This window comes from Oxyura jamaicensis, chromosome 5 (genome assembly GCF_011077185.1).
Source record: "Oxyura jamaicensis isolate SHBP4307 breed ruddy duck chromosome 5, BPBGC_Ojam_1.0, whole genome shotgun sequence".
In the NCBI taxonomy this organism is placed as follows: domain Eukaryota; kingdom Metazoa; phylum Chordata; class Aves; order Anseriformes; family Anatidae; genus Oxyura; species Oxyura jamaicensis.
The window spans coordinates 15,603,637-15,624,647 of record NC_048897.1 but is presented as its reverse complement, the minus strand read 5'-3'; the positions used below and the strand labels follow the sequence as shown (position 1 = coordinate 15,624,647).

The 21,011-nt window shown below is 39.7% G+C and overlaps 1 protein-coding gene and 1 long non-coding RNA gene across 3 annotated transcripts in view; both read left to right on the top strand.

Moving 5' to 3' along the window:
- The window catches only part of LOC118168522, a 31,100-nt gene extending 26,427 nt beyond the window's left edge, over positions 1-4,673 (top strand). The window contains exon 3 of the long non-coding RNA XR_004751623.1: positions 4,466-4,673. This is a non-coding gene — a long non-coding RNA (uncharacterized LOC118168522). The remainder of the gene's footprint in view (positions 1-4,465) is intronic.
- Positions 4,674-9,487: 4,814 nt separating this feature from the next.
- RASGRP1 (RAS guanyl releasing protein 1) overlaps positions 9,488-21,011 on the top strand; it is a 43,766-nt gene continuing 32,242 nt past the window's right edge. The window contains exons 1-2 of one of the 2 annotated variants that reach the window (XM_035329120.1): positions 9,488-9,919; positions 11,858-12,027. In XM_035329120.1, the coding sequence (XP_035185011.1) occupies positions 9,888-9,919; positions 11,858-12,027 (202 nt within the window). In that variant the 5' untranslated portion in view covers positions 9,488-9,887. Of the gene's footprint in view, positions 9,920-10,426; positions 10,663-11,857; positions 12,028-21,011 lie in introns of those variants that run through there. The other variant, XM_035329121.1, reaches the window with a different exon arrangement.

Genomic DNA, 21,011 nt, shown 5'->3' with positions numbered 1-21,011 from the left:
TGTTTTTGGTATATGTTTGCAATTACATTCTGTTCAGTATTGCTTCAGCTATTCTCCCTGATTAAAACTGAAGCCAGCAACTGATAATATTTCTAATCCAGAAAGCATCAGCAATGCTTGACAATATTGCTATTCTGAGTGGTCCTTTAAAACAGGAAACAACACATGTTGCTTTAAAGCAGGGAAGGTGAGGAGAGACAAAACTGAGAGGAGAAGGAAAAAGTCTTAGGAGTTCAGAAAAATACTTGCATGATTTTAGGTCTAGGTAGTTGACAATTTGCCTGTATTCATTTTACATCTAGCCACAAAGGACCACAAATGAAGGTGGCCCATTATCTGTGATCTTACTCAAAATTTTCCTTACTGCATTCATCTGCCTGATTCTGTTCCCAACCTAATTTATCGTCAAGTTTCTTTTAAGTCCAGCAAACTGAGGAACAAGTCTTACATTCCCTTCATGAGAACATGACAGACAAATGGAGTCCTGGAAAGATTAATCTTTCCCTTTATGTATACATATGGCTGACAAGCTTACTATGTTCAGCCCACAGATAACACACTGCCATGGCAGGGGAGTTGAAACTAGATGATCTTTAAGGTTCCTTCCACCCCGAGCCATTCTATGATTCTTTTCTTTTAAATAATATTGAACTTACATTAATTCTTTTATTAATAGCAAGAGAAGACAGAAAGCCCTTGGCTGCCACTAGCTGCAGCCACCCTGCCTTTGCACAGCCCTGTTGTGCTTCCTACAGATTCTCCAGCACCAGGAGCTCCATGGGTGGCTGGAATGGGCTTGAGGGACACTGCTCCTCCTCTTGTCCTCTCTACTCCTCTCTTCCCTGGCTGACTCACATACTGAGCATACTGAGAGGAGAGATGGGCAAGCAAAACCAGGTTAGAAGGGAAAAGAGCACTTCCCCTAAAGCAATACAAAAGGAAAGAAAGTCCCCTGGGAGAGGAGGAGTCCTTATCTATGTGGTGTATCATGTCCACCTACATTTTCAGCACTTAATCCAGTGTTCAAATCAGCACCACCTTGTACTTCAGGGTGAAATCCCCTTGGAAAACTTTTCTGCCCTGCAGATAAGATCAGTCAGAAAAGGCAGCAAAGAGAAATACCACTCCCTCCACACCCACATCCTGTGAAACTCCTGTGATTACTCTTTATTTCTCCTCATCTTTCACTCCTGCTTCTTCACACAATCCCTACCTCTTACTTTTGTCACTGCTAATACAGAAGGCAAAATCATTAAGACTGGCATTCAAGCCTGCAGCAGCAAAATGAAATTTTGCACTGTTTGCAAATTTTGAAGCTTTTGAGCTTTCCAGCTCAAAGGGTCACTGTAATTTTAGTTGCTAATTGATAAACAGATTTTTAAATTAAATATTACATTAAACTATAAATATATTAAAATAAAAATACACTTAACAAAGTCTGATTTTTATCAAACTTTCAGTGATACTGTCAGATCCACAACAATTTATCTGTGAAAACACTTTAAAAAGGTTAAAACAATACACTTATGTATTTCTAGTGAATGGTGTCTTGCCTCTTGCTGCTGACCAGGAAATATCCTGTAAAGGAAGTAGCTAATCACTGTCTCCTTGGAAAATGTTTACAAAGGAACATTGGGGATGATGTTATCTATGTCCTGTTTAAGCAGCTGTTTTGTTCTCTTAAAGCAGATGGTAAACGAGAAAGAGGCATTCTGAGTAGCATTGTTATGCTTTTCCTTTCTGTACCTTGAGTCTCACTGTTTCTGGACATTATTTGGTTCAAGGTACCACATGTTTATCACTTTTTCTTCCTATATTTTACTTGCATACATTTTAAGAAAAAAAAATATTGCAGTATTTTTAGTGTTTTGTTTGTTTGTTGGGGGGAGGGGAGGAGGCTGGCATTTTTGTACAATTCTTACCAAAATCAATTCATAAATTGTATGCACACATATGCATCCTGGTTACCTGAATCAAAACTGATGAAATATGTTACTTCTGAAAGACGATAAAAGTAAGTGATATGGGCTGCTGTAAGACATAAAGTAAAAGTTATGACGACACTGCTCTTGGACTCACTTACAGTAAATACAAGCTTTGTATTTCCTTGATGCCAGAATTAAACCTACTTTTGGTTTTGGTGATGCAGAACAGACTGCAGTTAGCAGTATCATTACCTCTCTCTCTATGTTGCAATATCGTAACATCTCAAAGACGACCCCTCTTTGTGCTACTTCTGAAACAGCTGGGCATTAATGCAATGTAGTCAAGTCTTCCTTCTAGGCAGATGACCAGTGCTGACTGTATTTCAGCATTCTTCTAAATAGGAAAACAAAATCTTTACTCTATAGAAAGGCCAAGACATTACTTGTAGGACTGAGCCTCAAACAAAAATCAAAGCGTGCTCCTCAAAGCGCACTCAGAATGTCACCAGCTAATTGCATTTTCTAACTTACTGGACTCGATGTCTTTCTATATTATCAACATATACGTTCATTGCTCTCCTTGCTGGAACAAGTCATTTTACTCCATTATCTCAATTCTTCCAGATTAAAACCAAAAACACCTAAGTTTCAATCCTTTAGATATATATAGCTGAAAGTGTAAGACTTGTCCACCAGCAGCTTGCAAATTATCTGCATGAACAACTAATGATAAATCACATTTATTTCAGCCATCAGACCATGTTTTTACTTGTACACTCCTCCTTCCTTAATGGTCATATGTCATCCAACTTCTGGAGCCAAAGCCATTGAAAATAACTCTCATCAGTATGCTTCCTTATTTGCCCTTATTACACATCCATACTATGGTCTGAATGAAGCAGAGGTGCTATGATAGAAATTGTACCTTGCTTTATAGTTAAAGGCAATAGACATCCATACACGCAATGACACAAATCAATCTCCTTGTTTTGGATTACACAGTTCTCCATTGGGCATCTCTACGTGGTAATATTGTCATAACCACAATGGCTTACAGACATACGCAAGACAGGATCCGCAGGTAGAGATAATGCCTTTTATTAGGCCAACTAGTATAATAAAGGATAAAGTAGACAGATTTCCAGATATTGCTAGTTCTTAGCTTTAATAAAGCTTTCAACACTGTTTCCCACAATATTGTTGTATTCAATTTGTGACACTGAGGTCTGGATGGGTGGACAACTAGATGGGTAAAAAGCCATTTGAATGGTTAGGCTCAGAGGGTACAGGCTGTACACTAACAAGTCTGGCAGTGAGTAGCACCGTGGTCTATCCTGGGACCTGCCCTTTTTAGCACCATCCTCAACAGTCCAAGAGGAGTCTTGTCAAGTTTGCAAGCAGTATCAAACCAGGAGAACAAGACAGTGTGCTTGAGGGCAGGACTGCCACCCAGAGAGACCTAGACAGAATAGAGGAACGCACTGGCAAGAACTTTTACGAAACTCATCAAGGACAAAGGCAGAATCCTGCACCTCGAGGTGTCCAAGAGGACTCACACCAACATGTAATTACCAATTACCAACGCAATTACAGATTGACAGTGCTTCTGAAAAGCTTATTGAGAAGGAACCAGGCTCTTCACACCAGTGCATGGCAGGAGTATGAGACAAACTGAAACAAGAGAAGATCTAATTTGTTATAAGGATTTTTTATTATTATTTTTTTTTAAATAAAAGCAAAACATGAGAATAGTCAAAAACTGCAACACATTATCCACAGAGACTGTAGGGTCTTCAGACTTCCAGGCTTTCAAGACTCAACTGGATGAAGCCCTTCACAACCAAGGCTGATCCCACAGCTAGTCATGCTTTGGGCAGGAGGTTGGAATACAGACTACCTGAGTTCCCTTCCAAACTCATTCATTTCATGATTCTGTGATTCTCTGCAGAAACTCTCTTCAAGTCTACCCCAAACCTTGCCTTCTTCCAGCTGTGCTAGTTGGTCTGATAGAAAAAGCTGCCTTTACCTACAAGCTGTCTTGCCTATAATTTCCAAGACTCATAACCACAGACATTCCATCATGTGGCATGCTCACACCCACAAGGATCATTACTAGGACTGGAATCATTCAATCTGTCCCACAGACCTGTGGCACCTGAACTGAAAAAATGACTCACAGTAGCTGTAATGATCAGCCTGAGTATTCACTGAGGGTGGTGGGGAATTCATGGCTGGCTAGTACCTATGAAATGCTCTGGCAGAATCCCAAACCAGCAAGATCCCAGTACTCCATGTTCTACTCTATGTTCTGCAAATAAGTGTTTGCTAGTAGTTTGAGATCCATCTGACAATTTTCCTAAGCTTCTTTTGATTTTACATGAATTCCTGTCTTGTCTCTTTTCCATCTTGTTTAAATGCCAAACTCTAAGAGATCTTTTACAACTGTATGTTTGCCTTATAGAGGCCTTTTGTATGCCATGGTCCTGTTAACAGGAACCACGTACCCTTTCCCAATCACAGAATGCCACATAACGCATGAGATTGGAAGGGACCTCTGGAGATCATCTAGTCCAACCCCCTGCCAAGCAGGATCACCTAAAGCACGTTGTGCAGGATGGCACCCAGGCAGGTTTTGAATATCTCCAGAGAAGGAGACTCCACAACCTCTCTGGGCAACCTGTTCCAGTGCTCTGTCACCCTCACAGTAAAGAAGTGCCCCCTCACACTCAGCCAGAATTTCCCATACTTTAGTTTGTGCTAATGGCCTCTCGTCCTGTCTCTGGGCACAACTGAAAAGAGACCGGCTCCATCCTCTCAACACCCTCCCCTCAGATATTGATACACATTGGCAAGGTCTCCTCTCAGTCTTCTCTTTTCCAGGATAGACAGACCCAGCTCTCTCAGCCTGTCCTTGTACGACAGGTACTCCAGTCCTCTAAACATGATGCACACAGGCAGGTGGTCTGTTAGTTACTTGGACATGGAAAGTGGCTGTATATGCTGAGAGAACAGGAAAGAAAAGGTTGCCATCATTCTAGTGTTTTTTGTTTGTTTGGTTGGTTGGTTGGTTTTCCCCCCATTAGATCTAATTTCTAGAAAACAATGTAATCCAAACACAGAGCATAGGTTTTGTTTTGGGATAACTCTGAAAAAACACCAGCCACAAGAAATTACTGAAATCATCAGTTCTTATTAAAGAAATCTGATGAATCTTCAGGAGTTATACAATGTATATAGTAATCAGACACAAATTTAAGAATAATGAAACTAAGTCAATGCTTCTGTATTTGCTCTTTGAAGGAACTCAGAATTTACTTGAAGAAGCATTTTAAAACAATTTGGTTCTGGTTTTCAAATTGTTTCAGAAAATCTACATGCTGTATATTCCTATTCGCTGATTTGGGATACTAAATTATTCAAAGACATTTTAAGTGCCTTATCATACAGAAACCTGCAGCAGTATGGGATTTTACTATGTAATAGTGAAATGATGTAGACAAACTCAGCCATAGAAGATAATATTTATTTGATGCTTCTTATGAACAACGTGTATTTGCAAGCCTAAAAAAAAAAAAAAAAAAAAAAACAAGTCCAGTTGAAGTATGGGCTCTATTAAACCGCTGTAGTCAGTTACTTATGCTATTACCCCAGAGGTATTTTCACAAAAAGCAAGCCTCATATTAGATAATTGCTTTTACTACCTTTAAAAAAGCACAAGATACTTCCTTGAAAACATGAAGGATTCAGAAGATTTTACACACAAACTATCTTACATGAGAGAGATACCACACACCTAAACATAGCATCTACTCAGGCATGGTAATTCTTAGCTTTTTCCTATGCATTGTGATCATTTTAAATGCCTATTGCACATACACTACTTCTCTGACATTCAGCTTTGCCTCAGATGAGTGAAGTACCATAGCAGACCTTAAGCGTGAATAATACAGAATCTTTATTTTAAAGCCTTCTGCCATAACAGAAGAATTTCCAGTAGCAGAATGCTAGGGGACTAGTTTATCATTCACGCTGATATCAAATACTTTCATCTTTTACAGCATTTGTTCACCTAGAAGATACAAGAACATTTTCTGTATGAGAATGGCAATAAAACATACACCATTAAGCATGGGATGGGTGTACAACACTGCTTTATATAATTTTACACATTTTTCACTGACCTTCCTCCCCCTTGTGCTTAAAGGTACACAGATAAAGGAAAATCAGTTGTATTTAGTTTGTCATACATCTTCAATGCTAAAAGTAATATTACCTGTATATTTTCAAGCTATCCAAAGACACATGGACAATCAATTCATTTGTACTGACTTGCTGTGAGTAAAATCCTCACAGTGGAGGCTTTACTCAAGGCTGACTACTGGATGTTGAAGGGTTTGACAGAAGCAGCCCTCACAGCAGAAACCTCAGTATAGAGATAGATTGGATAGAAAGACCTATTATTAGCACAGCTACCGATTTTTTAAGATATCTTACATATAATGTATACAAATCTATGGTCCTTAAGCACAGGCATCAACTACTGTGTGCTTAGTTCCTTCTGTTCTTGCAGAAAATGTGGCAGCCTCACAGGTACCTTATTGACAACCCAAAGCACTCAAATAAGATTAGTCCAGTCTTTTTCAACCTGACTTTAAAATCAACTTTAAAAAAATAAAAAAAAAATTACATTCCTTTTAATTTGCTATCCACTCTCTGAATTCTACAATTTCATATTTTCAGGTCTCATTCCACAATCACAAGTAGAAGCTTTATTGCCTCCTCCTTCTAAAAGCTATTGTTGTCCAAAATGTTGCCCCAGAACATGCACCACCAAAGGAAGATATTGCTATCGCAATACATGCACTAAAGACACAAAAACTAACCCTACTATAGGTCACATTGCTTCAGAAAGTGGGCATTCTATCTCTGGCCCCTTTAGCAAAGCTGCACCAGGAGAAAAATAGCCAAAGGAATTACTATTGTCTGATAACCTCAACAGGGTTATCAGATGAAAATCTCCTCTAACACTGCAACTTTTATAAAAAGAGAAATACCAAAGTCTAGATAATCCTGATGAAAAGTTACGACCCAGACTTGGATGGAACAAGACACTAGAAATGCTCTACTAGCTACAAGTGAAATCAGCATTCATGCTAAGGCAAGCTGTTCTAACAGCTATAAATTTAGGTTAAAATAGGGAAGCACATTCAGATGGTGCCTTCATTACAGCGTCTATTTGCATCAGCTGATCACACAGGATAGCCACACCTTTGGCATATCACAACTCAGATATAATAAAGTTTTGTTTTGTTTTTCTTTTTTCACATGCAGCAGTTGGCAGCAATTGGTAGCAGGCCCTAACTGAAGAGAAATAGTGATTCTGATTACTACTTGTTTGTATACCATGTTAATCCAGCAGTAGCTCTTCATAGCTTCCATGTGCTGTCCTTCTTTCCAATTGTATTAGCAATCTTTTCTCCTTCTCTGGAATTGCTTTCCACACTAGATTGTCTAGCTTGCCTTCCTGATGTTGTCTGCTGACCCCACCACCCAGCAGGGTCCTCTGTCAGTGCAGGGAGCCACCTCATTCATTATCCCATGAGAACACCTAAGAGCCTTTGCACTCATGCTGTGATTTCACAATGATCTAAGTAAAACAGATCTAAGTGAATGCTACTGGAAAAATGTGTGGTCTTGGTCTTTTACCATTAATTGGTTGTGGCAGCACTTGAGCTAATATGAGTGGGTGGGGAAATGAAAGAATTGATATGGCAGAACATGCATCGGTTTTAGTTGGGGTGGGGTTTTTTCCTTGATTAATTTTTGTGTGCAACTCATTGTATGCTTGTAGAGCTCTACTAGCTGGCCCATTGCAAAAAGGAGGAACGTGGACCCAGGAAAGAATGGAAATTAAATGAGCTTAAAGTAGATATGAAAGAATAGCTTCAGAAAATTATTTTTACTATGCTTTGAGGGCAAGCTAGCTTTGTGAACTCACACTAAGTTGAAGGGGAAAAGGTGTATCTTAAATACAGCAGGACTTCAAAGATCTGACTTACTCTGAGGCAGAAAGTAGGTCCCTTCACTCAGTTCTAATGGTAAAATTCAATTTGTGAGTTTTAATTGCTGCAAGATATTCCAGAGATTGGAACACAACAGTATAAAATTTCTGAATCAGAAGCGTTCCCTCAGGAGCAATATGGCTCATCCTAGACATAATAGTCTTCTTGCAACTCTGTTAGTATGGCTCTATAAGTTTTATTGTAAAGCAATCATCTACTGATAGAAACTCTCAGAAAAGAGAATTACTCTCCCTTTCAACAGAGTAGGTCTCTGATTTTCTGAGGACACAAAACAGGTACGAATGTACTTTACAGCAGGAGACCATTTCACCTGGAAAACATTACATTGAGGGGTCAGTATGTCAGGCTACTATACAGGTGTGTAAGTTACAATTGTATTTTTGTATGAGATTGTGTAAGATTTGCTAATGGTTGCCTTCTGATCACAAAGCTGGACAGTGTTCTTTCTCTCAAACCCCCATTTATTTGTGTGTATGCACATGCACATGAACTTCTCGAGAAAACTACAGTTAAAGGAAAAGCAAAAAAAAAAAGGCTGGGATGGGCTCGCCTGAAGTAGAATTAAGCCAGGATGTTGGCTTAACAACATAGATGCTACAGAGAATATCACAGATGACATAACTACTGGTCTTGGTTATATATTAATGCATTTATGTTTCATAAGCCACAGTGATCTTCCAGCTGGGAATGAGCTCAGTATCACTCAGGGGAATGGTACCTGCTGAATCACTAATGTGATTTCCAGTTGCATGCAGGGCTTTTCCTCTCACCTGCAGGTCTTGTGAACACCTAGGCAGGTTTGTACACTCGTGGCGATAGCAGCAGTTCACCTGAGAAAATGCCCATGAGTGGCATCCTTTGCGAATTTGATCGTCTTGGAGACCTGAAGAGGAAAGTGCCCTGGTTGTTGGTAGCAAATTATTCGGAGTATCTGAATCTTACCTGTTATAGAAACAGTTTAAAAACTGTGTGGATCTCATTGTGAGGTACAATGGCATATGATGCCCAAGTAGCCTTCTGCAACGTGAACTGAGCTCTCAAAGCGATGGAGCCTAACTGACCTGTGACTTTTGCATGGCTCAGATGGTCGTACTTCTCAATGCAAGCCCATTTAGTCAAACTGCGCTACGTGCAACGAGCCTGACCTTTCAGATTTCCTGCCCGGCTGTTTCTTCTCAGAAGCGAAGGAGGTTCTTTCTCTTTTCTGTCAGTGGCCAGAACGGGACAGTCAGCAGTGCGGGCACTTGGGGGACATCACATCTCATCCGGCGGGGCGGCGTGAGGCGGCAGCCAACAGGGGCTGCACAAAGGCACCCCAGCCTCCACTACCAGCCGCCGGCACCGCGGGGAGAGCCTCACCGCGGCCCCACGGAGCCGGGCCCCGCTCCCCGCGGGTGCTCGCCCGGGCTTAACGCGCCCTGCGCCGAGCCCTCGGGGCTGAGGGTTTAGTCCCCAGGGGCTGCGGCGCCCCCGGCCTCCACGCGGGACGTCCCGCGGGCGGGGCGCAGGCGCGCAGGGCCGCGGCGGTTGCCTGGAGGCACGCGTGGGCCCCGCCAGGGCCGGCCCCCGGGGTCTGCCCCCAGGCAGGGTCGCGGCCGCCTCGGAGCCGGGCAGGAGCCGACGCTTCAGTATCTGGTAAACGCGGCGGCTTCAGAGAAGAGCAGCCCGGCGGCTCGGGACTTCCTTCTGCCGATAAGATCTTCGCCTTCGCTCGTCACGGGCGGCGGCTGCTCCGCTCGCTCGGCTGCGAGCTCCTGAGGCGAGGCGAGGCAGGAGCGGGCGATGCGCGGGGCCGCCCCGCTGCCCCGACCCCCTCCGCCCCGCGCAGCCCCTCGCCCCGCGGCGCCGGCCGGGCGGCGGAGCCGAGGCTAGCGGCGACATGGGGACCCTGGGCAAGAGGAGGGAGAACCGGTGAGTCCGCTCGGGCCGGGGGCTGCGGGGCAGGGGGGCAGGAGGCGGCGGGCAGGACCTTCCCTTTCGCCCTTCCCGGTGCTGCCCTAGCCGTGGGGCGCTCGGAGCCCGGGGAGGACGGGGCTCAGCCGGGGGGCGCCGCCACCCCCGGGGAGCCTGCGGGTTTTACGGAGGTCCCTGAGGGGTCCCCTCCGCGGCCCCCGGGGGCTGCGCTACCGCCTGGCCGGTTTTGGGATGCCTCTCCCGCCGGGGTCCGCTGAGCGGGCCGCGGTGTTGCCCCGAGCCTCTTTGGGTCGTGAACTTGGCTTTTGTGCGCTGTTCGGTGCCGGCTCGGATGGCCGGACCGAAAATATCCTCCGCTAAATCTCGGGATTTGCCGCCGCCGCGTCCCGAGCATCCTCTGCGGGGCCTGGCACGAAGCTCGGAGGGGTGGTGGCCGAGCGCCTACAAAGAGAACCCTGAGAGCTCATCGGGCCCTCTCTCCGCTTTATGCGAGAACAGGAAGTCAGATCGCAAAGCGACGAGGGAAATTTAGAGAAAGGGGGAAGGGAACAGAAAATTCTTTGCATAGCCAGTGCCAGATTGAGTGCGGGAGAACTGAGCGATGGTCGCTGCCCCTGCGGGGTCAGGGCTGCGCTCTGCTGGCGGTGGGCGAGCAGTGACATCACGTGGAGCTTGGTGGCTTTTCCAGCGTGGAAATGAGTCAGAAACTTAAGAGAAGGCTTGAAAGTCGCTGACATGAGGTAGGGTCCAGTCTGTCTTCGCTAGCCATCTGTATTTCCGAATTTGTCCGGGACCACCCGTATGGGATGCTGGTGTCGTTACTGCAGTCTGCCTGTGTGTGGTATGCACACTGGATACGTTTCTATGCCATTTCTTCTCAGGATTGTCAGTATATTAATAAAAAGTTTTGCATAGTGTTGTCTAAGAAAAGTTGAATGAAAGCTTAAGATAGCAACTTAAAGATGCTGTAACTTCCTTAGGGATATTGCGGAGTGTGAATTGTCTCTGAAATAATCCTGAGTTTTATGGAAACAGCAGTGGCTGTTGCCCTTTTGGGAGCCGTATTGCCATGCTCTCAGGTCAGATTTTGAAGTGGTTCCTGTTACTTGCAAGCGAAAATGTTTCAGCACTCTTCATGATATTTGTTCTTCTTTAATGTTTCATACAGAAAGAAGAACATGTCCACAAGCAGTGAACATCTTTTAATATTATCTGTAACGTACCCATTCCTAAGCTCTGAGAAATGATAATATGAGCAAAATACAAGCCCAACACTAGATACTTGCTTTATTTTTGGCCTTTCATAATAGAAGCATTAATTCAGTCATGTATGCACTCTTAAAACAATTTAGTAGAAAGTAATAGCATACAATGGATACAAACTCACCAGCAATATTTTTTGATTGTGAGATGCTCCACTGTAAAGTTGCACTGATATTTTGGGGACTTAATATCACTTGTAAAATCACTATTAATAAAAGCTAGTCTGTGTTTTTCCAATGTGTAATATTTGATTATAGTTATATTTTTTTCTCCTTTACTTTTGGTAACCACAAAAATGTGTGGTACATTACTGCATAACAATGTTCCTGTTACATGGCTTGTATACACAGTTTAAAGTTTTGTGGCTGTCTTTTAAACTTGTGCTAAAGCAGTAATGTAAACATACCAGAAGTCTTATCGCTTTGCTTGACAGTTAAGCTGAGAGATCATTCAAGGAGCTCTATAACTGTGTGCTCTACAATCCATGTTTAGCAGGAAAAAAAAATCATTTACTGAGTAGTCTCTTTAGTGTACTTATTAAGTGGGAGGGCTATGTATTTCACCAACCTAGCTACAGGGAATTAATTGCCCTTTAAATCTCTCCCCCTTTTCCATGCAGCGTAAAATTTGCCACTCACTCATCTTGTACTTCGCTACTGTGCTTTCTTCTAGGCAACCTGCCCAAGGATGCAGCACTGCTCCTGAATCAGCACTTGAGCTGAAGCAGATCAGTCACTGTCACAGCCTTTCAAATCTTACCCAAGTCACAATGGTGCCACTGGGGCACCTGGCCAAAGGGGCGACTTTGGAAGATCTTCTTGACACCTGCATTCAGTCTTTTGGTGAGTGTCTGGGGGTTTTTGGAATGGTATGAATATGTTTCTGTAGTGGTTACTTCTAGGTCATTTACTAGTGAATTACATTGATTTACAGAGAATCAGAAAGGCTTAACTGATTGTTATGCATTCAGTAGGTAAATGGATATTTTATGGGTTTGTTGATCTATGTATGCATGTTATTATATGCCAAGAGATTTATGTGATTTTTTTTTTTTTCTTGAGAGAATAGGACAAACCCTAGTCATCCATACTTCCATATGTTTGTGTTTTGTTTTTTTTTTCCTCTTTTTTGTTTGTTTCTTTGAATATCAGGTTGGTAAACTTTAACAAGTAATCATTATGTTACTGTAATATGCAGTAATATGCTCATGATGTGCCAACATTGTGTTTATGTTAAATATTTTGAAATGAGCAGAGCTATTTTTAAGCTGGGTAAAGTAATGTTGGATTGCCTCTTACATTACTTGTATAGAGTTTAAGTTGTCTCTCAGTAGTGAGAAAAAATCCTAATAAAAATCACAGCTGAATTCTTTTTCAAGCCTGTCAGTTATCCATTTTTCTTTCTGCCATAAGAATTGTAGTATGTGGATGATTATTGCAGTAATCCTGTATACTTAGTCTACTTTTCCAATCTTTTTCATTAGTAAACATGTTCATTTTTTATATGATTAAATATACTGGTACTGAAGCACTCAAAAGGGTTCCAAATACTTTATAAGTAATTTGTTTAACACCGTATCTTTCAGTAATGTGAACTACTCTGAAAGCATCTTGCAAAGTTTACTTGCAGAGTGGTCCTTAGACACTGAATGCTCTCAAACGCCCACTCACCTCTAAAATAATTAATCTGTGCAGTTAAATAGTAACATACAGTGCCAATGTAGTACTGCAGCACATAAATACTGCATAAACAATGACTAATCTTTTGCATCCATTGGAAATGCATTTTTTTTAAATATACTTACAGCTTGTACAGAGAAATATGTGTCTGATAAAACATGCAATTATCAATATCGTTTTGTTTCTTTCTGGCTCCTTTCCTGCTCCATATAAGTATTGTAAAGAATGTATCCACTGAACTACTACAAAGCTCCAGGTTTTAAACAAACATTGATTATAAGTTTTGGTTCACTGGGAGTGAGGCAAGACATCTAAAGCACATGTAAGACCTTTGTACAGTTAAAATATTGAGATTTTTTAACCAATTCTGAATTGTATCTGTTTTTATGTGGTTGATTTCAAGTACTATATGTAAAACACTGAATGGGAGACTTAGTTTGCTTAGTTTTATTTTAATAACTTTTTCATATTCAGAGTGTATAAATCAGCATGTGCTCTCAGATTCCTGGGCATCCATGCATTATAAGGACTAAGGTGACAGATCAGAAATGTACCTGTCCAGTTCAGCTGTCAGTGCATGTGAATCTTTCAAAAGGGTTTCGTATATAAGCTCATTAAGGACTGCCACAGTCATGATGTGCACTGTAGACACTGAGGCTCTTTGTTGGGCAATTTGTGGTAGTGTCTGTATTTGTATGTCTTCTATGACATTATGCATATTCTTAAAATATGTTGGAATTTCCAAGCTGAGTATTTAAGGAAACTGTAAAATGCAACTTAAAACTATAGATAACCTATTTAACGAAGTTGCTTAGAGAAGGTTTTTGTAGCCATCAACAAAAATACTGTGGAAAATATGTTCATTTCATCATGCCAACAAAGGAAGCAATGGAAAAACTTTAATTTGGGAGACTGAGGAGGAGTAGGGAGAAAAAGAGTGGGTAAAAAAAAAAGGCTGAATGATTACAAGTATATTGAATGATTAAGCAAGTTTATTCCCATGCATAATACTTAAGTAAAGCTACTACCTTTTATTCTAATCAGATTAAAGTTGTATCCTCAGTCTCAAATATGCTGCTGTATATTATTTTGTATATTATTCTGGAAATTGATTATCGTAATCTGATCAAGTATTACTTCAATATTAAAAATGCAGAATCCTCCAAGACTTAAGCACAGATCTTCTTACTACATTTTAAATTTACTTTCTGGAAAAAGCCCTTGATTTATTTACCAGACTAAGGTTAAGGAAAACAGTATGTAGTAGATAGAGATGTTGATGTGTCACACTGCAGAATATGTACTTTATCATGTTAATACTATATGGCACTTGCTAGTATTATGTATACAATTATAAACACAACTTTTCTATGAAGTACACAGCCAATTTTATATTCCTGAAATCAATTATAAAAGCTTGGAAAAAACAGATTATATGTAAGGGAGCCTGCTGTCAAAAATGGCGTGTAAAGGGAAGTCGGCAGCCTTCTGCCATTTATGTGAGGAATATTACAAAGATGGCCTAACCAAGAAGGCATTAAGAAATAACCCACACTTGAAACTGTGAAGGACACAAGTATTCGTAATTTGTCTTACAGTATGGATAAGGGGAAAAAAGAGAAAGTGGAATGTGTAAAGTTCAAATAATGAGAAAACTTTGCCACAGTGTTGTAAACAATTCCAGGATGTTTTGTAGAAAGGCAACTTTCAAGAGAAAGCTCAAGAGACCTAAGATAATCTAAAAGCTATGCTAAGGAGGTAAGAAGCAAAGATCGGATCTTGGAGTTTGTGATACTGTCTGTGGGTATGCAACAGTGCTGGTTAGAAAATGACACTAGAATATGGACTGAATACCTTGATTTACAAGGTGGTGATTCCAAAATCACCAAGGTGGTGGTTACCTGCTGATTCCAAAAGTTGATTGTTAGGTGGACTTTCATTTTCTTTTTTAGAAAAGACCAAAATCTTATTCAGTATAATCAACTTGAACACGTACTTTAGGATGATTAATGTGTTCTCTCTCTCCCCTCTCAAATCTGGCCATCTGAACTGATGAATGATAGGTGTGTAGTGTAGAGACAAACAGCGAGGGTCATACAAGGTAGCGTGAAGTCATGTGGATAACGACGTCTAAGAGGAGTGTAACGCCAGTGCTTATTTTATTCAACAGCATGATTTTTATTAACAAAGATAGAAGGAGATGCTGAAAGAGGCTTCTTCAAGCTGTGGAAAGGTTGAGTCAGGATGAATAAGATGAGTTCCAAAAAAGAATTGCCAAAAGAGGCAATAGAAAAGCCAGGACATAAACTAGGACAATAATTCAGGGAAAAAAAAGCAGTACGATGAATAACTGAAGGCAGGTAGTTTCTCAGAAAGGGAAAATGGTCCTGTTTTTACTCCATGAGAAGTTTTATAGAGGCTTGAAACAGCTCTCAACAGTGCAAAGAGAAAAAATGTGATTAGATAGAATAGGGATTAAAAACATTTTCTATGTGACTGGGAAAACCTTTCAGCTTTACAAGTACCTACAGGATGCTGTTACTGCTATGATCTAGATTGACAAGAGCTGTAGAGCGCAAATGAACGCATTACATTTGATTGAATTTGAAAAGAAGGGGAAGTGTAGGATATAAGTGGAGCTGACAATAACATTTAAGGATTAAAAAAAATATTGTATGGAAGGAAAGAAGTCTTAACAGAGAAATAGAGGAAAAGAGAAATCAAAGGATGGAGGGGAGTGGATAGAGAGGAAGAGCAGGAGGTAGGGTAAGGTGATTGAAAAGACTAGAAAATGTAGCACGTATAAAGAAAGGCTAGATTTGGTGGAACATCTCCATCAGAGAGGTTAATTTGGAACAAAAAGGTCACCTACTTCTAACCAACACCTACTTTTAATTTCCTCTTTTAATTGGCAACAAGATGGCTGAAGCTGTGAATTCATGGAAAAAAAGTAATTAATAGATATTGGTTTAGAATATGACAACTTCAGGAGGGAGATAATTCTGGAGGAAGTCTTTGTTAATGACTGATTCTGGAGTGAAATTGTAGGTAAAACAGTGGCTTTAACCCCTTGTATCCATGTTTTCCTATTATGTAGTATATAAAACAACTGGAAAATACTGTACTTTTGAGTGTCAGACTGGTCTCTGGAAGTCAGTACAGTTTTGTCTCCAGCATTACTACTTGGTTGTAAAGACACTCGTACTATCAGCTTTGTTGTCAAAACCATCATAGTAGCTCGTTGTTCCATGGCCACATCGACTATTTAATGCTGACAGTTCAGTAGAACACAGGAAGTGTACACTCAGTAGCAGAGCTCTATTTTTTCTAGTTCTTCTTTATAATAATCTTTGCAAGACTGCATAAATGCATGTTGACATATATTTAGTCCAGAAAGTGTTACAAATTAGTAAAAATATTTCAGCAGTGTTCACTTCACTGGATAAATATATCTTAATTTTTTCAACTCTGTATCTGCTACATATAGAAATTACATAACAGTACTTCATCATACGTTTTACCCATGGCTATTCTCATGCTACTGCACGCTTGATGTTTTGACTAAGTCAGTTTCTGAGTTTCTAGCAGATGTTTTTTTCCCCCTATTTGTATACTCACTGTGTAGGGTAAGAGGTGCGTGGTAAGAGGTCCCCATTTCTTTCTTTGACTGTAAGCTTCTATCTTACCATGTAAATGTATCTTAATGTTGAATGAAGTGTGCTGCTATTTTTTTTTAAATACATCTTTTGAAGATTCAATGAACTATTTTAATGTGCACTAAAGCTCATAGGCCATATAGAGTTAAAGGGTCTTTCCCTTGAGCACACAATACATTTGTTGAAATCATTTTTACAAATGTTTAAAAACTGTAGCAATTGGGACAAAATGTATTTTCAGCATATTGTCATTTTGCTACCTCCCCGCTTTGTCTACAGTGAAGTCCTGAAATTTTACTTAAGACTACCTAACAAACACTCCTAAGAGCATAATTGACAGTCCTAATTTCTACAAGCACTTATGTCTTCCTGAAAATATCAGAGGGTCATGAAAGAGCTAAGAAATTCCTAAGATGTCACAATTTTAATATTATGAAGGTATTTATGTCTTCAGCGTTTGAGTGTAAGATCTTATATATATGCCTCTGTGTTTAAGCACTGCAAGCATGCTTGCTGCAGCACATGGAAGAGCTATGCGTAACCTACAATTCAGGCACTTCAGTTACTGCTGGGCAAGATGAGCATGCTCAGTGGAAAAAAGAAATACGAAACTTCTTTTAGGTGTCCGTCACCATGCAGTGTCCCTGTGCCTGGTTTCTTGAGAGATGTAAGTAAAGGGTTTTAGGAAAGCAACTGGTTGTTCTTGTTGTTTTTTCTTTCCCCAGACTACGTGTACATTTATGTACATAATGCATGTACATTAATACATGTCTTATGTATTGTAATTCTATGTAGAAGCTCAGGCATGAAAAACTGTTTGCAGTGGAATTGTTTATACTGCTATGTCAATCTTCAATAGGGAAAATATGTATATTTTAAAAAAAGATTTAAACCTGCAGCCCACTTTTCAAAGAAGTTATTATTTTAACTTCATAAGTTAGCAATATTCTTAATAGAATTCGTGTGAACCTAGTGCAATTTGCTGTTTCTAATGGTGAAAATAATCTTGGTCTGTGATGCAAATTGTTTTGCAGTATCCAATCAGTGTTAAACCAGCTTGTTGACTCAGTGTTTGTAAACCAACCTTAGAAATCTGGGAAACCACTTCAGGACTGATCTGGATGAAAGATGCCAGATAATTATTGTGATAGAATTGAGATCATCTGTCAAAGGAGCTGTTTGTCTCTGTAGGTGATCAAGAAGTCGATCATAGTTTACATTTTTGAAAAAAAAAATAAAATAAAAAAAAATAACTGTTAGCAGTGTTGTCTAGTTCTGTGAACTCATATTTCCATGGCTCACTTTTGCATCAGTATCGTGCAAAAATATATTGAGCCTTCTAAGAAAAAAAAAAAATCTGCTCTTAAAATAAATACTGATAAATAAATAAATAAAGATAAATTTGGTACTTTAACTGTGACTGTTTTATTAGTTATTGTATATTGCAACTAGACTGGAAGAATAAATACATTTTTCCAGTCTAGTTGCAATATACAATAACTAATAAAACAGTCACAGTTAAAGTACCAAATTTATCTTTATTCTTTTACCAAATATACCAAATTATAGAATATAATTGCCTTTTAGTCAGAATTCTGGCTTTTAGGGCATATGCACACCCACAGAAGCCAAGTTTTGTCATTTACTTTTTTCTCTGTTAGCTTTGTCTGGCCAGTCATTTGTTTGTCTCATGTTTGTCCTTTCTGCTCCCAAAGCCTAGAGTCCCTATTCCCCCCAAAAGCGATTAAAGTTTGTTCACAGTGTTGTACTGTATTACAGTGGCATCAGTCATCATGTGTTTAGTAATTTGGGTGTGATTTGGTCAAATACAGCGCAGAAAATTTAGTATTGCTTGGCAACAGAAACTATGTTAATGATCAATTAACGACATTGTGGGAACAGAAGAGTAGCTGTTGCTCTGTAGAAAGCTAAGTGCTATTTAGCTAACCATTAAAGGTAATTGTGATAGTACCAAAAAGAAAATTATTTCTTTTTTTAACCTCAAGTCTGTGGATTTTTTTTTTCCCGAAGAAATGAAACTAGATTTCTTTTTGTGTTTTTTAAGTTCTAATTAGCTAATTTGACTTAATCCTTTTCAATATAGTTGTCTGAGTCACGAAATAAGCAATAAAAGAAAATACATAAAACTTAGACATCTTGCTTTACAAAGCCACCTCCCGTTTACTCATAGTTACCATAGGGCTATGACAGAAAATTATATCTTCATACCTGTAAATATAACTTCAGAAAAACAATGTAACTTCTAATTTGCAGTGCATGAAAGCTTAGATAGCAATAGAGAATAGTTCATTTTCCTGAGAATGTTTCATGAATTTCATTTCTTTCTTCTCTACAGCATGTGTATGAAGTAGAAGCAAGAAATCAGTCTTTAGGCTTCCCTGTGCGTTGTGCTTTGTTATTTGGTTTGTGTATGCTTTAATGTTGAGTCTTTCAGTATTCTGTTGTTTATTGCCATGTATAAAGACATATTTTGGCAATGCTTTTCTTTATAAATCTGAGAAAGAAGGGGCTTCCCATAAAATGTTACACAGTTCAGTAGATGTTTCTATTACCCAGGATAGACTGGAGATGAAAAGCTACGATAATTTTCTAAATGTGATACCACTTTTTTCCTCGCATTAAAGAGGTCAGAATGTGAAAGTGCAAAAGCCAGGAAAAGGCAAAGGTACGAGAGCACCCATTAAGAACTATTAAGATTATACGTGCATTGGAGATAAGTTCAGGAATCCTCAAACAGTGCAGCTTTAATGTTCATATGTATATAGAGGTTATGTTAAGAAGAATTCAGTGGTTAGTGTCACCTATACTGTGGTCACTTAGCAATATGCCATAATTCCTTTATTTTGAAATACAGAATCCTCTGGCAGAGAACTGTAGTGTGAGATGAGAAGAGCCTCTTTTCTATGTTAACCTTTACATTTTCTTGAAAATATTTCACCTTCCAAATTTGAGGTTTGGATAAAGATGAAGTTGTCATCTCTGTTCCTCAACTATATTTAATCAGCTCTAATGTTGATCTCCACTATGTAGTGTTATTCTTTTAAAAAATGTACACTAAAAAAACAACAACCCAAAGTGTTTACTTTGTATAAGAAAATGATCAGATACCTTTATTACTAATATTAAGAAATGTACTACAACAGTACTTGGGAGGCATGAGACATTTTCTGTGCTAGCGCAACTGCTGCAGTAGGGCCAATAAAGCTTACACTTGAACATACAAGAAAATTTCTCTGGTGAAAATTTGACATCATGCAGCTAGCTTGAATCAGCAATTGGGAAGCTTCTGTATGTAAGTATTTGATAGTGGTGCATGGTGCTTAGGTGTGTTTTAAGTCTGTAGTGAAGCTGAAGGCTTTTTGGAAACTTTTTTTTTTTTTTTTTTTTTTCCTGTCTACCGTGAATAAGATATGTTCCAGTCTGAGGAAGGGTCAAAGGCATTCCTACATCTGCTGGATTAGAAGATAGCTTGCCAGGTAGTGTGTAAACATTAATTCCAGACATATATCTAGAAGTTAGATCAAAGGCTGGGAAGCTGAGGTATTTAAGGGAAATTTGAGACTAAGTCAGAAATACTATACCAGGGCAACTTTATAGTTAGGGTAGAAGTATGAGTCAGCAATGAAAGTCAAGACCAGAAACTGGGGTCTAAGTTACCTGTAACATCTTCAGGTCCCTAAGAGGAAAGCTGCTTAGTGTCTGCTGCTCTGTTATAGTTTGAACTTTCAGATGAAGCCAACTTCATGCTTCCATGGGTTTGATGACTGGCTGCACCAGGATCAATCATGCAGTTAGACATGTCATTGTAACAACACTGTGGCTGTGGGATGAGTAATTTGAAGCATGCAGCTGAGGTGAGTGGTCACCTAGCGGTACCATCCTCAGAATTTTCTGTTTCTGTTCTGGAAGTCTGGTTTGTCTTAGCTACCCGTGTTTATACCAGCACAGCTGTGTTGCCAGGCATTACACTTGAATTATTCAGAAGTTGTCTGTAGCTGAAAAACTGCACATGGCTCCTCTAGTATGATGATTTCAAGTTTTGAAAAAACTTGAACTCTCAAATTACAATTGTTAGGCTCTATAGAAAAAGTGTTTGATTAAAAAGTTCTCATCTACACATGCCAAGATCAATACTTTAACCATACTGTAGAACAATGAATATTAGCGTGTAGGGGCGTGTTAACTTTTTACCTTGTTCTGTGTACTTGATATGAATTTCCAAGGCTAATGGAATGCTTTCCACCCACATTTCATTTGGTTTCTCTTGAAGAACGTTTTAATTTCTCAAAATCATCCCATTTCCCCTTGACAAGAGCTTTTATCCTCTTGTTTTCATTTTAAAGAATTATCCACCCAGAGCTTTCTGCAAGATTTAGCTTTCCAAAAGCTGTTTCTGAGATAGAGTAATGGCTTTCCCTTGAGGCTTTTAGCCCCTAATGTTCCCTACCCGCACATAGAACAGTCTTATTA